At 39.4% G+C, this 14,022-nt stretch overlaps 2 protein-coding genes across 2 annotated transcripts in view; one reads left to right on the forward strand and one right to left on the reverse strand.

Annotated features, from left to right (window-relative positions):
* rasa2 (RAS p21 protein activator 2) overlaps window positions 1–14,022 on the forward strand; it is a 346,877-nt gene that overhangs the window by 123,035 nt on the left and 209,820 nt on the right. The window lies entirely within an intron of this gene.
* On the reverse strand, window positions 886–12,958 carry LOC125888517 (protein starmaker-like). Its single transcript, XM_049575900.1, has 10 exons — window positions 12,769–12,958; window positions 11,423–11,685; window positions 7,548–7,746; window positions 5,408–5,536; window positions 5,039–5,155; window positions 4,655–4,789; window positions 4,326–4,403; window positions 4,086–4,184; window positions 3,922–4,008; window positions 886–1,761 (listed from the first exon to the last, which is right to left on the reverse strand). Exons 1-10 carry the CDS (start codon window positions 12,956–12,958, stop codon window positions 1,514–1,516), a joined length of 1,545 nt encoding a protein of 514 aa, XP_049431857.1. The 3' UTR covers window positions 886–1,513.

The following is a 14,022-nucleotide window of genomic DNA, read 5'->3' on the forward strand; positions in this document are numbered from 1 at the left end:
CTAAAAGTTTATCTCAAATGTAGGAGATAACATCGTCCATGTAGAAGTTAATATCCCGCACAAAGGTGAGAAACTTTTGGTCAGCAATGCAATTTTTTTTCCACCTTGCTTCTCAGGGCTTTTGTACAGAACTGATGACTTGAGCTACGCAAATAAAAAAAAAAGTTCTAATAATCTAATTGTTTTTCCTACATTGTTTTCAATGCAACAGTTCAGTGGTCCACCTATTATATTAATCAGAGCCAGTCCCTGAGTGTGATTCAACCACAGGTCCAGTCAGGGTAAATTAAGAATGGGGTCTAACAGACTCCTCCTATACTTCTTCAGAAATGCATTTCGGCATTGAAATCACATCAACAACTCCTCGTGTTTCCTTCTTAATCTCTCCTGCTTTAAATTCACTTCCGTGCTCCTATAGGTGAGAGTTGTACAAACAGCTGCTCTGGGTCACATGCTTTGTCAGATTGTTAACACATAATAAGCCCATGCACTCTTGTAAACATCAAAGTCCGTTTCCACTGTTGTTGCTTTGAACATCCCCTCTGTTGTTTCTTTGAACACATATACCATTATTACTCCGCTGGTGTGACGAGAAGGAGAATTTCTTGCAAGATGTGTACAGAGAGAATACACATGCAAATGGGCACACACACACACACACACACACACACACACACACAGCCAAGGCACTGGCATGTCTGAAAAGAGCTCTTTGATGGTGCGGCCCTCACTCCTCATTTGCCGTTTGAGTTGGCATTGGCAGAGTTCTCCTGAGGTCCCCTGGCCCCTGCACACACACACACACACACACACACACATTCTTGTACTTGCTGCCTAGTGAGGACCGAGTAAATCGACTGACAAAGTGAGGACCGGCCTTTCTGCTTTACCTATCAACATGAAAATAGCATTTCTGGACAGTAGGTGGCACCCTTACCCTATACACCCCTTCAGGTTTTGAGAAACACAAAGTTTTCAGAAAAAGTTTTTAACCAACAAAGTGAGGACTGGAAACTTAAAGTATTTCACTGGGAATATTAACTGAGATATGCTTACTACAGGTTTATTGAGGCCAAGTTTAGCATAATTGCATACTATGATACTCTCTTTTACACATTTTAACTTCATTTAGTGATAGTGAAGTTGCATACTGAATATGCAATAATGAAATGTTTAATTTTAGACTCTGCAATTCTGAATAGCCATTTTTATTATTCATAAATTTATTATGTAAGGAGGCAAATACAACAGAGGGTCTTTTTGATATTTGACTGCTGAATATTTATGAAAAGGAAAATTGAAGATTATTTGTCAAAGACAGAAACAGCTAGTGTAAGCAAGCACATAACTGTTAATTTTATTGCAAAAAATTGCAATGAAAAACTCAACAAACTGTTGGTAAATTGATCAATAGAAACATGGTACTTATTACTGCCAACTCAATACAAAATTTGAACACTGGCAGCTTGTAGCCAGCAGACTGGATCTTAAAGAACATATCTGCATCAAATCTCTAAACACTAGAGAAACATGAGTCATAGACCCCCAGCATTTTCTCCACTTTAAGAATTTCGTTATAGACACAGTATTTAACATCCTTCCATGTTCTGGTGCTAAGCACTGGAGACTCTTTCTCGATGCAGAGCAGGCAGTCATTCTTTGCTGGTACTTTCCTGAGAGCAACAAACCGTGCCATCCTTCGCTGGACTGCAGTCCTCTCCTCAAAAGACCAGCGTCGCCTTGTTCGCACTTTTGGAACACCTAAAAATAAGAAAACAGGGTTAACTGTTGGGTAGGTTCACTATTTTAACCTCTTGACTCCACCCCCATTTTGTAGCGAAAACACCTAAAATGACATACCCAAATTAAAATGACTGTGTAGCTTCTGAACCGCTCTGACTACATGCATGCATGAGGTCTTGCCAGAAAGAAAACTCCTGAAGTTTCTTGTGAAAGTGTCAGAAACACTCTAGGTGATACAGAGACAGAGTAATGGGCCTCTGAAGTCAGTAAAAGTTGAAGATTTTGCCTAAAATAAAATAAAAATCATTTTCAGGATGAATAACTGTCTGTGGCTTCATCTGAGTGAACATTCATCAGTGAACATTTGTTTCAAGTTTGAAGAAAATTGCTCAAAGTATGACCATTCTACAGTGTTTTTCCATGAAAAGATCCAGGCAGAGCCCCAAATGACAAGTTGGTCATTCTGCTTCAAAACAGTACTGTCAGTGATCAAACAACACTCAGCCAGCTTCAAACATTGTACCTTATTGAAATCAGGTGTGATTATGATAGCTGATGTTGTTTATGACAGAAACACCATAAAATATCGCCAAATAAAGCCATATGAAACGTGAAAGTTATGATCCCACTTTCTAGATGGTGTATCTCAGCCAAAAATAGGATTAGGAGTGAGACTCTTACCTTTTATAAAAGATCTAAGTCTCCACTCGCCGCTCCACATGAGATCGCGAGTAATCCTTTAACATTTTCTCTCGAAAACGGCATGACATGACTTGTCACCACTCACTGCGATTTTTGGACTTCGTGTATTTAGGCTGCTCTGATGCAAAACCATAAGGAATAAAGAAAAATGATGCCGGATTCAGGAAGCAGAGAGCTTCCTGTTTCCGGTGACACCAAACATCACATGGTTTGATGACATAGTGCGCCTAGGAGATACCATTTAACAGAGAAGAGAGGAGAGGCGACGCCGTGTCTGAACGGAGTTAGAGAGGTTAAACTCAGTCTTTCTTAAAACGGTGTTTACAACATGGATATAAAGCCATTTGAAGTGAATTCAGTGTTTTCTGCCAAATGTTGATTATGATGATGAAGAGTTATCATCTTGGATGAAGGGATTCTTGACCATGATTTGGCAACTCATAACCTCCAACTGCATTAAGCCCTGTTGACGAACTGCAGCCCTGAAGTAGCAGCAGTGGAGGTTGTTAAGTTTGATGGTGAATCAGTAATGATAAGTATCTATGCTTTAAATTAATATCAGTAATTACATTAAAATTATACTGTTTAAGTGCTTATTTGCTGAGCAAACAGCGGATAAAGACAGCAGGCTCCTATTAAAGAAAAAAAAATTAAACCTAATAGCTGAGCTAAGATAATAAGGTTCTGTAATCAATCCAAAATCGATCCTCTTTGAAATAAGTATGACAAATATTCACTATTCCTCCTCTGTGGGAGTGGATCAAGAGCAGAGTTGTTACTGCATATGGGTTATTGAGACATATGCGTTATTTAAAAGTTTAATAGGCCACAGCATGTCAACTGTTTTGTTTAATGCCAGGCTTTGTTTTATTTTGAAAATCCTCCCAGCTACAGCCTTAGCAACACCGACAGCTGTTGAGCTGTAGACTCTCAGGTAGCGCTGATGCCCTCATGAAACATTTTAAGTTTAAGTTCAGGCTGACTGAAAGATAATTTATGTTCATTTTCAATATCATTTAAATATGAGATTGAGTATTGTCGTGGCTATGTCATTGAAGTCTGCAGTTGTGTTGCCTAAATCAAAATCAAAGAGCTACAGAATCTCAGCTGAGATTTCAACAAAGCTCATGGCAGATCCATACAGGGGATAAGTTATTATGTGAGTGGGAATCTCTTCTCTGCTTGTTAGAAGCTTTGTTTTCAAACCAGAGCAGGTACATGGCTAGACAAACAGCAAAATATAATCATGTAATTAAACCTTTTTAATCATGAATTATAAAAGTCTCATCTCCTCATAAATTCATAATTTTATCAAATTTTGCATTTTTACCTGAAATGTATAATTTTCATGTCATAATTGTGACTTTTAATCTTTGTATTTAATGACATGATTAATATCCTAGTCGATCAAAACCTGATCCCAGTGACTTGAAATTTCATCTGAGAATGTACCTATCTTATAGAAATTCATCTTACCGTCATCATTGTGTTGTGTTTTATTTGCAGTCTTCTTAAGTCTCTTAACAGTTGGTCTTCTGGATGAGACGTTTTGCCTCTCTCCATCTGAGAAATATATATTAGCTCAGTGAAAGAGTTAAAGATTCAATTTCAGAACACAGGTGTATACTGCCTGGACTCACCATCATCAGCAGCATCAGCATCAACATGGTACTTTCGTTTAGCTGCAGTTTTCTTTACACTCTTCTGTCTTGTGGTGTTTGTGGGTTGCTTGTTTCCATCTGACAAAGGACACATCAAAACAGTTAAACTGTTGTCAGGTCTCAGATGCTACACATATAATCATGTTTTCTTTAAGCTTAAATCTTGTTTTGCATCTCAGATTTTGAGGTTGTGTTGGACTTTGCAACACCAGAACTTACCCTCATCATCATGTCTCTGTGCTTGCTTTCGGCGCTGAACACGAGAACTTGTGGGGGATGGATGTGGCAGAGCTCCATCTGTAAGACAGTGGATGTTAGTATAGAGATATCTTTTGACCACATGATTTGATCCATAGTGAGCTGGTTCCAAAAGTATCATAAATATAGATCATTTCTGAAATATGTTTGGGCCCAGACCATTCAGTGACCTGTAGACAATAAGTCAAACTTTAAATTTAAATGTGTATCTGACTGGATGTCAGCATCAAAACCTGACAACTGATGTAATGTCCTCTTTTCTATCTAATGTTCACAACACCAGGACTTACCCTCATCACTATCACTCTCATCATCACCATCACTCCCCTCATCATCATCATCATCATCATCATCATCATGTCTTCGTGCTTTCTTTCGGCGCTGAACACGAGAACTCGTGGGGGATGGATGTGGCAGAGCTCCATCTGTAAGACAGTGGATGTTAGTATAGAGATATCTTTTGACCACATGATTTGATCCATAGTGAGCTGGTTCCAAAAGTATCATAAATATAGATCATTTCTGAAATATGTTTGGGCCCAGACCATTCAGTGACCTGTAGGCAATAAGTAAAACTTTAAATTTAATTGTATATCTGACGATGTCAAGATCAAAACCTGACAACTGATGTAATGTCCTCTTTTCTATCTAATGTTCACAACACCAGGACTTACCCTCATCACCATCACTCTCATCATCACCATCACTCCCATCATCATCATGATGTCTTTGTGCTTGCTTTCGGCGCTGAACATGAGAACTTGTGGGGGACGGATGTGGCAGAGCTCCATCTGTAAGACAGCTGATGTTAGTATAGAGAAATCTTTTGACCACATGATTTGATCCATAGTGAGCTGGTTCCAAAACAGTCATAAACATTGAGCATTTCTGAAAAATATTTAGGGCCCAGACCATTCAGTGACCTGTAGACAATAAGTCAAACTTTAAATGTAATTGTGCATCTGACTGGATGCCAACATCAAGACCTGACAACTGATGTAATGTCCTCTTTTCTATCTAATGTTCACAACACCAGGACTTACCCTCATCACCATCACTCTCATCATCACCACCATCACTCCCATCATCATCATGTCTTTGTGCTTTCTTTCGGTGCAAAAGAACTTGTGGGGGACGAGAACTTGTGGGGGACGGATGTGGCAGAGCTCCATCTGTAAGACAGCTGATGTTAGTACAGACATATCTTTTGACCACATGATTTGATCCATAGTGAGCTGGTTCCAAAACAGTCATAAACATTGAGCATTTCTGAAATATATTTAGGGCCCAGACCATTCAATGACCCTTTCTATCTGGTGTTTACAACACAAAGGCCCAATCCCAATTCCTATCTTAACCCTCAATCTTAACCCACAGTCTCAAAAATCCGCTCCGTGAAGTGCTAGTGCTGTCCCAATTCTCAGAGTGTTGAATTGAGGGTCAAGAATAAGGGCTGTATGGCCCTCACTTTTAAGATTTTCCAGGACCACCCTTGCTGGTGAGATCTATCCCAGAATCCTTTGCGTATCATCCACTGAGCCCAGCCAAACCCGGCCGAGTACAGACGATTCAGTCAATGCAAGATGGTGGTGACAAGCGTAAGGAAGCAGAGTTATCAATGTGAGTATTTTCCTTGTTAATAGTTGTTTTAAAATTATGATAACCATTGTATTATCTTAGTTTAATGTCATTTTATGGTCTATAGACCTCTTTGTAGCGTATCACACATATTTTTGCTCGCGGGTGATGGCTTGCCTGCCCCGGTTCTCTGATAACCGAGTATACTGTCATTCAGTTACAAAAAGTCATTTTCTCAGTGATAATGTAGTTGTTAAGTTGTTTTAATATATCGTGAAATGTTTGCATCGACATTTTTGGAAGATGACCGACGGTGTCATCTCCTGTAGCCGTAGAGTCTGCAGCTGGTAACGTTACAGCTGCAGGTTAACGTTAGTCAACGATTATCTGGTGACTTTCCGCTGAATAAGTTACGTCGGTTGTTGTGGTACAGCTTATTTGGTTAAATATCAACTTAAAACCCAAAGAGTGAAATGTTAACGTGGATGAAATTCACCATATAACACTTGTGTGACTGTGTAAACAGCCTCACCAGTTCTGCTGGATGTTAACCATTCATTGTGATAATGCTTGCAATACTGCATGAAACTAAACTAATAACTTAACGAATACCTGACAGGTAGCCCCCAAAAAAAATATAAAAGAAAAGAAAGTAATGCTGTTATCTCTGTTCCATTTCAGGGCCACAAGACAAAACACAAGCCCTCATTCATTTCAGGGCCACCAATGAAGACAAGTTTACAAAAAGCAAGCAGGCTCCAAAAAACTATGGGAGTGAGTAATTTGTAACTTGTGAACTGTTCATATTCATAACATAATTCTCAGTCACAATGGCAACTGTTCCCCTAATGATCAAGCATTCTGTTTCAATATGAAGTCAACACAGCAGCAGACGACATTGTCGGAGATTGTTGTTTGGTAACTGTATATTTGTTTTGGAGCTGTGCCTAGTATATTCGTTGCAACATGTATGTTCTATTTTCACTACTGCACAAAGATGTGCCGTTTGGATTTTATGATGTCAGCATTTCAAAACAAAAACAATTCCATATCATTAATCTATTTATTATCTTAGTGAAATTCCATATTCATAAGAGAAAATTTTGTAACAGAAAAAACTTGTACGCAATTTTTATGAATGAAATGCAGCAATACTTAGAAACCGTTCAGCACTCCACAAACTCCAAAGCTATAAAGACTCGGAAAATATGTAAACAATTTAATTGTTTGAGCTACTGAACTTTTATTTATTTATTTGTTTATTTTATATCTCTTTCTTTTTTCTTAACCCTGGCATATTTGTTCTGTTCATGTCTGTCACTGCTTGTTTTGTACAAGAATTGAAATAAAGTGTTGGAGAAAAAACTTGTTGCGTCTTTTGTCAACAACTACTGATTAATGATACTGATAATTCACAGAGTGGACGGAGTTTTGGCATATTGCTGCCCCGATAGTCTTAAGACGTATTTGCCTTTGAGGGTGTCCCATTTTAAAGTCACAAGATAGCCCTTAACACTTGGTTTTGAGGGCTGGTGAGATTGAGAGTTGAGCTTCAAAATTAAGATTGAGGGTTAAGATAGGAATTGGGATTGACTCAAGACTTACCCTCAGCACCATCATCATGTCTTCGTGTAGTCACAGCTTTCCTTCTTTCTTCTTTCCCATCTTTAGTCGAGGGTTCCTTTGAAGGTTCCACTTCCTCAGGGAGCACCTCAGGGTGAGTGGACGATGAGGACTGGTGATCTTTGCCAGATCCGGTGTGGCAGAATAAGTCCATCGCATTAGAGAATTCCACCTTGGTGGCCTTTAACAGCAGTGCAGAAAAACAGAAGGAAAAAAAATTATTCACTGATGAGCACAAACAGCAAAGACTCTGAATCTCCTGCAGGTAGCACATTGACTATGCTAACTATCACTTATCAATGATAAAGTCAGAATCATTATGAACCACACAAATAAGGGTATGGATGAGATAAAAGTAAAATGTACTCAGCTGGTCAATGGCTTGGCCCAAGTTTAAATCCATTTCTATAAGCCTTGTTTAATCACTGTTATTTTTTTGTCAATATAATTTTTGCAGTGTTGTCTATGAGAAATAATTAACTGCAATTCAAATGCATTTCGATTACCTTCATGTTCAGCTCATTACCTATAAGCCACAGAAATGTGAAGGGTTACTTCATTGTAGGGATGCACCGAAACAAAAATTTGTGGCCAAAGCCAAATAAAATGAAACATTTGGCTGAATACCAAGTACCGAATACCAAATACTAGGGATGCACCAAATATATTCGGCCGAATATTGCAAAAAAGCAGACATTCATGCACGCTCGTTCGCACTGTTTGTTTTGATCAGAGAGTTGAGATCACACTGGTCGCTGCAGTGTTGGTCATAAATCACTGTGTGGTCTTGTACACTGGCAGCAGTCATGATATGATATATTATGGCAGCTGGATATAATTGTATGGGCCTGAGTTTGACATGTCTGCTCTTCTGATTCAGTGACAGGTTGTAGGTTGGTCTGTCTTTACCAAATTCATGAATGTAATTGTGCTTCAACACTCATCAAGTGATTAAATTTTATATTTTGATTGAAATCTCAGAGCCTCCTTCATGAAGCAATGTTTTGATGAGTAAACAGGCTGTTAAGTCACTTCATAATCTCCTTCTGAATATCAGAGCATAGAGCAGCAGTCTTTGATCAGAGATAATGTAGATTAAATAAACTGTTGTTGATATTGTGATTATTGTTTTGTGTATGACATGACAGCAACAGCAGCAGCAGCTAGAGGAGCTGTGAGAACAGCTGACACTAGGACCTGAGAGTGAAGTAAACAGGGTACAGAAAATATTCTGAGGTCATTTCGTCTGTTTAGTCATTCTACTGTATTAACAGTGACTGTCCTGATCTACCAGCTCTTCACTATTCTTGGTGCATTATTGGATCTGGATTCTTAGATAGCACCTCAGTCTTATTAATCTAGACTAGTGCTGAGTGCTGCTTTCAAACTTAATATAAAGTCTCCATGGTGTAAAAATGCATGAAATCTGTAATTAATATGGGACAATTGTGGGACAGACTAGGAAGATAATTCATTTTTCACTTAATCTTTGTTTGTGTAGTGGCAATGTTTTTACAGTGTATCTCACAGGTATCACGATACCACAACGAAAATGAGGCAGATGTGCCTTTTGTCATTGATAAAAAGATAAATCACTTTTCTATAATACATCAATGATATTTCAATGGAATAAATTACTTATTGACTTATTCATACTTAAAAGACAGCATCAATAAGTGATTAACATAGGGGGGATCAAAATAAAATAAATAAATGAAATAAGAATCAACCAGCCACCCTCCTCCCCTGACAAGTAAAGAACAGTCCCTTCATAAGTAAAGAACAGTCCCTAAAGTGTGGTGAGGTTTGTGGACCGTTAACTGCCACAAAGAGAGAAATGTGAACGGCTCGTTTCCCCTCTGACACGTCACATACTTGTGTGCCGCCACGGCTCGGCTGTTCAGGTACTACTGGGCAGTCATGACACCAAGAAGAGGACATTATTGGGCCGGACTTCTCCGTCGCCGTAAGCCTTATCTTGCGCCGCAAAGCACTATGGCTGCCGTGTTGACAGGAATACATTCCTGTCTGTGTCTGTGACCCACAGCTGGTGGGATTCGCCTTCGTTTCTGCTGCTGGTTTAAACACTGTACTCGCACAGTGTGCTGAATGATTTATTTTGGTCACACAAAACTATTTTTAGTCGCAAATGTGCGATGACGGACGGAGTAAAACATCGCCACACTGCCGACATTTTACTCCGTCTGTCACCGCACGCTGTTTGATTGCGTTATCAAAACACGCCGCTATTATTTGGCCTTGCTTTTCACTTATTCCACCGAATACCGAATGTGTGGTTTTTTTTGCAATATTCGGCCGAATATAATCAGTTACCAAATATTCGGTGCATCCCTACTTCACTGTCACCCATATTAAAGTTCACCTCTAAAATGAATCTTCTAAATATTACTTGGTATTTAATACATGAAGGTGGATGCCAGATTCTGTGAGATACACAGTAAAAACATTGCCACTACACAAACAAAGAATAAGTGAAAAATGAATTATCTTCCTAGTCTGTCCCACACAATTGTCCCATATTAATTACACAGATTTCATGCATTTTTACACCATGTAGACTTTATATTAAGTTTGAAAGCAGCACTCAGCACTAGTCTAGATTAATAAGACTGAGGTGCTATCTAAGAATCCAGATCCAATAATGCACCAAGAATAGTGAAGAGCTGGTAGATCAGGACAGTGACTGTTAATACAGTAGAATGACTAAACAGACGAAACGACCTCAGAATATTTTCTGTACCCTGTTTACTTCACTCTCAGGTCCTAGTGTCAGCTGTTCTCACAGCTCCTCTAGCTGCTGCTGCTGTTGTCATGTCATACACAAAACAATAATCACAATATCAACAACAGTTTATTTAATCTACATTATCTCTGATCAAAGACTGCTGCTCTATGCTCTGATATTCAGAAGGAGATTATGAAGTGACTGAACAGCCTGTTTACTCATCAAAACATTGCTTCATGAAGGAGGCTCTGAGATTTCAATCAAAATATAAAATTAAATCACTTGATGAGTGTTGAAGCACAATTACATTCATGAATTTGGTAAAGACAGACCAACCTACAACCTGTCACTGAATCAGAAGAGCAGACATGTCAAACTCAGGCCCATACAATTATATCCAGCTGCCAAAATATATCATATCATGACTGCTGCCAGTGTACAAGACCACACAGTGATTTATGACCAACACTGCAGCGACCAGTGTGATCTCAACTCTCTGATCAAAACAAACAGCGCGAGCATGCACGTTACTGCACGCGTGTTCGTGAGTCTGTTACCTATGTTTGTATCAGACACGTGGCGACAGACGAGCAGCTGAGTCGCGCATCAGAGAGAGAGAGAGAGAGACATAGAGCGTAAACACCGTGAGCGAGCGGTGATAGAGAGTCACCGGTGAACCGGAGAAATTTAATGATCGTTTCACAGCGTTAACGGAGGCACGAAACACACTCACAACCCTGCTGTCAATCACGTATCATCTGACTGTGTCTGTATGCGCTGCGTTTGAGAGCGAAACTATTTCAATAAATGAGTAAAAGGTGCCAGTATTGTTACATTTTCAAAGCTCAAAACAGCCTTTGTGGTGACTTAAAACACTGAATACATGACGTTTATTTGTGATAAAAATAAAGAATTCTTCCTCACAGCTCCTGTTAGCCTCCTGTTAGCCTCCTGTTAGCGTCGTGCTAGTTATGCTAACGTGCAGCCCGGCTAGCATGCCCCCCCACACCGAAGCACGGACGGTAAACTCGGTAACTCAAACACATTTCATCACCGCACGTCACTCACAGACTCACAGTCACTAATAGTTAGATTAAATAAAATGGCTTACCTCAGCGTTAGCAACGTTGAGCTCACACTTTCGGTGGTCGGTCCTCAGTTTGTCGGACAAATGTCTCCACGCAGTGCAGGAGCTGACGAGTCTGTGTCCTGACCTGAGCTTCACCTTGGCACTGGAGCTCACGGAGAGCTCTGATTGGCTAATTGGTAAGGGGCCATTACTGCGGTGGGGGAGGTGAGCAGAACAGACTCCTGACTCCTGCTCAGCAAGAGAGACCTGACTGAAAGTTTCTGAAGCCTTTAGGACTGTCTCCGCTTCTCATTAAATATCATATAAAATGTTATCACATTTTCACACAAGTCCCCAAACCAGACAAAAGTGTCCAAATTAAACAAGCTAGACCCAAATATTTATCCCACAAGATTGGGGGAAAAAAAAAACTTTTTTTTTTTTTTTTTTATAAAAATAATAATAAAATTGTGCAAATTGTGATTTGTGATATTGGGCTTTATGAATAAAATTGATTGATTGATTGATTGATTGATTGATTGAATAATACTGTACTTTTTTAGTTTCACCAAAGCAGAGAAAATAGAAGAAAATGTTGTTCTCATGCTGGTGACACACCTCAACAAAGTAAATTGTGCATATCTTGAGAAAACAGGAATATAGAATATAAAACTATAATCTAGATTTTGGGCATTAACTATTTACTGCTTAGATTATATGTTACTTAGGAACAGACTAATATACCATGTTTGTGAACCATATCAAAATTGTTTGCCCACTCAGTGACCCCTTACATAATAATGTGCTCCAGATTAATTCAGAATCTTCTTATAATATTACATGATGAAGAACTGATCATAAGGTCCCCAGTGCATCTGTAGTAACTGTCTTGTGTACCCTGAATTCAGGCATCATATTGGTTATTTTGCATTATTGCTTCATGATTATCTTAACATTACTTACCACCCAAAACACCTAATAAATGACTATTTGTTACCAGCAATGTATTTGGTTAGAAAATCAGTAGCTAAATCCACTTTATTGACTTGGATTAATGATGACATCTGCTCTGTGAAGAGAGATGGAGGATGGCTCAATGGAAACCAGTGTCTCTTCCTGTGTCCACCGTGCGGACCACACTGAAAATTTCATGTGAATGAAATGATGTTCCAAAACTGAGGCCATTCTAGTCGGCATTGCCCACCAGGTCCGAACTTCCACCATCACCAGCATCACCTTCTCTGGTCAAGACATTCCACTATCTCCAGTCGTCACCAATCTTGGTGTAAAAATGGATCCTCCCCTCACTTTCAACTCCCACATCCAACAACTCTGTAAGACCTCATTTTACCACCTCAGGAACCAAACTCCATCCATCCATCACTCACTCTGGCAGATGCAGAAAAGCTGGTCCACACCTTTGTCTCCTCCAGGCTGGAATATTGCAATGCACTCCTCATCAGGATCCCTAGCAAGAGCATTCAAAAGCTCCAATACATCCAGAACAACGCTGCTAGGGTCCTGATGAGGGTGCGAAAATTCACACCACTCGAAGGAAGACAATGTCATGTCCTTCATCACCCATGTGATTTTAGAAGACGGCGTTTGATCATATTTTATCTTAGTATATCAAGTGTAGCCTACACCATAAACTGTCATTTCCATTTCCAGCCTGCCATATAGATATATATGGAACATATAACGTGGGCAGGGGGGAGGCTTATGGCTGCTGATCCCCTGCCCGTCAAATTCCCTGTCAATTCACCGTCAATCACTGTTTACTATTGCTATTATGCTAATAGGTGGTTGCCTGCTCACCTGCTGGCCCTGCAATGCCCCCCTGGTTGAGCCGTATGTGGGCAGGGTTATCTATGCCTAAATGGTCTGGTTATTGTGGTTCTCATCTAGTATTGTTCTTATTTGCACTATGGTCCTGCACCTGATTTAATATAATTTTAACTGGTTTACTAGTGTTTTTATTTGACCTCTGTATTTATCTGTTTTATATGCACTCACTTGCACTTTGAGATAGGCCAGTGCAATACCTGTAGTTCCCTTGTTTGTAACCTTACAAACAAGGCAAATGGTTGCACTACTCTTGCAACAGTAGTCTGCAACTGTAACACACTCAACGCACTATGTTGGCAACTTGTCTATGTTGATGTTGATTGTATGTATGTATGTGAATATTGCAGCTGTTTGCACTATACTGCCCAAAACGAATTTCTTGTGGGACAATAAAGTTTATCTTATCTTATCTTATAGGAAAGGGAGACATCATTGGCTCAAACTATATATGCCATACATAAACCGTTTGACTGATCTGAATGCCGTTACACTTCATCACTCCTCCACAGGGAACAGATTTGTGTATTTTTTGTAGCATTTGTATGTACTGTTATGGAAATACAGATGTGTTATTATATTCCATAATTTTTGAAAAAATAGAGTAACAGAGTTCAAAATAGACCATAGGTTGCAGCATACGAGTTGTGTCTCTCTTCAGTGAACAACCTGAAAAGATTTCAGCTTTCTGGGACGTTGCTGTGAATTTAAAACTGAATTTTGATGCACAGTTGTCTTCAGGGCGGGACTCTCATCATACACATGAAATTTTGTGCAGATTCGATAATGTACAGTTG

Source organism: Epinephelus fuscoguttatus, linkage group LG5, assembly GCF_011397635.1.
Source record: "Epinephelus fuscoguttatus linkage group LG5, E.fuscoguttatus.final_Chr_v1".
In the NCBI taxonomy this organism is placed as follows: domain Eukaryota; kingdom Metazoa; phylum Chordata; class Actinopteri; order Perciformes; family Serranidae; genus Epinephelus; species Epinephelus fuscoguttatus.

Excerpts from the sequence above, each read along its gene's own strand:
- LOC125888517 (XM_049575900.1), bottom strand. The coding sequence starts at position 12,958 with ATGAAGGACATGACATTGTCTTCCTTCGAGTGGTGTGAATTTTCGCAC. Across the intron at positions 7,747-11,422 it reads TCAACGTTGCTAACGCTGAG|GCCACCAAGGTGGAATTCTC; the intron begins GTAAGCCATTTT and ends CTGCTGTTAAAG. Across the intron at positions 1,762-3,921 it reads AACACAACACAATGATGACG|GTGTTCCAAAAGTGCGAACA; the intron begins GTAAGATGAATT and ends TCTTATTTTTAG.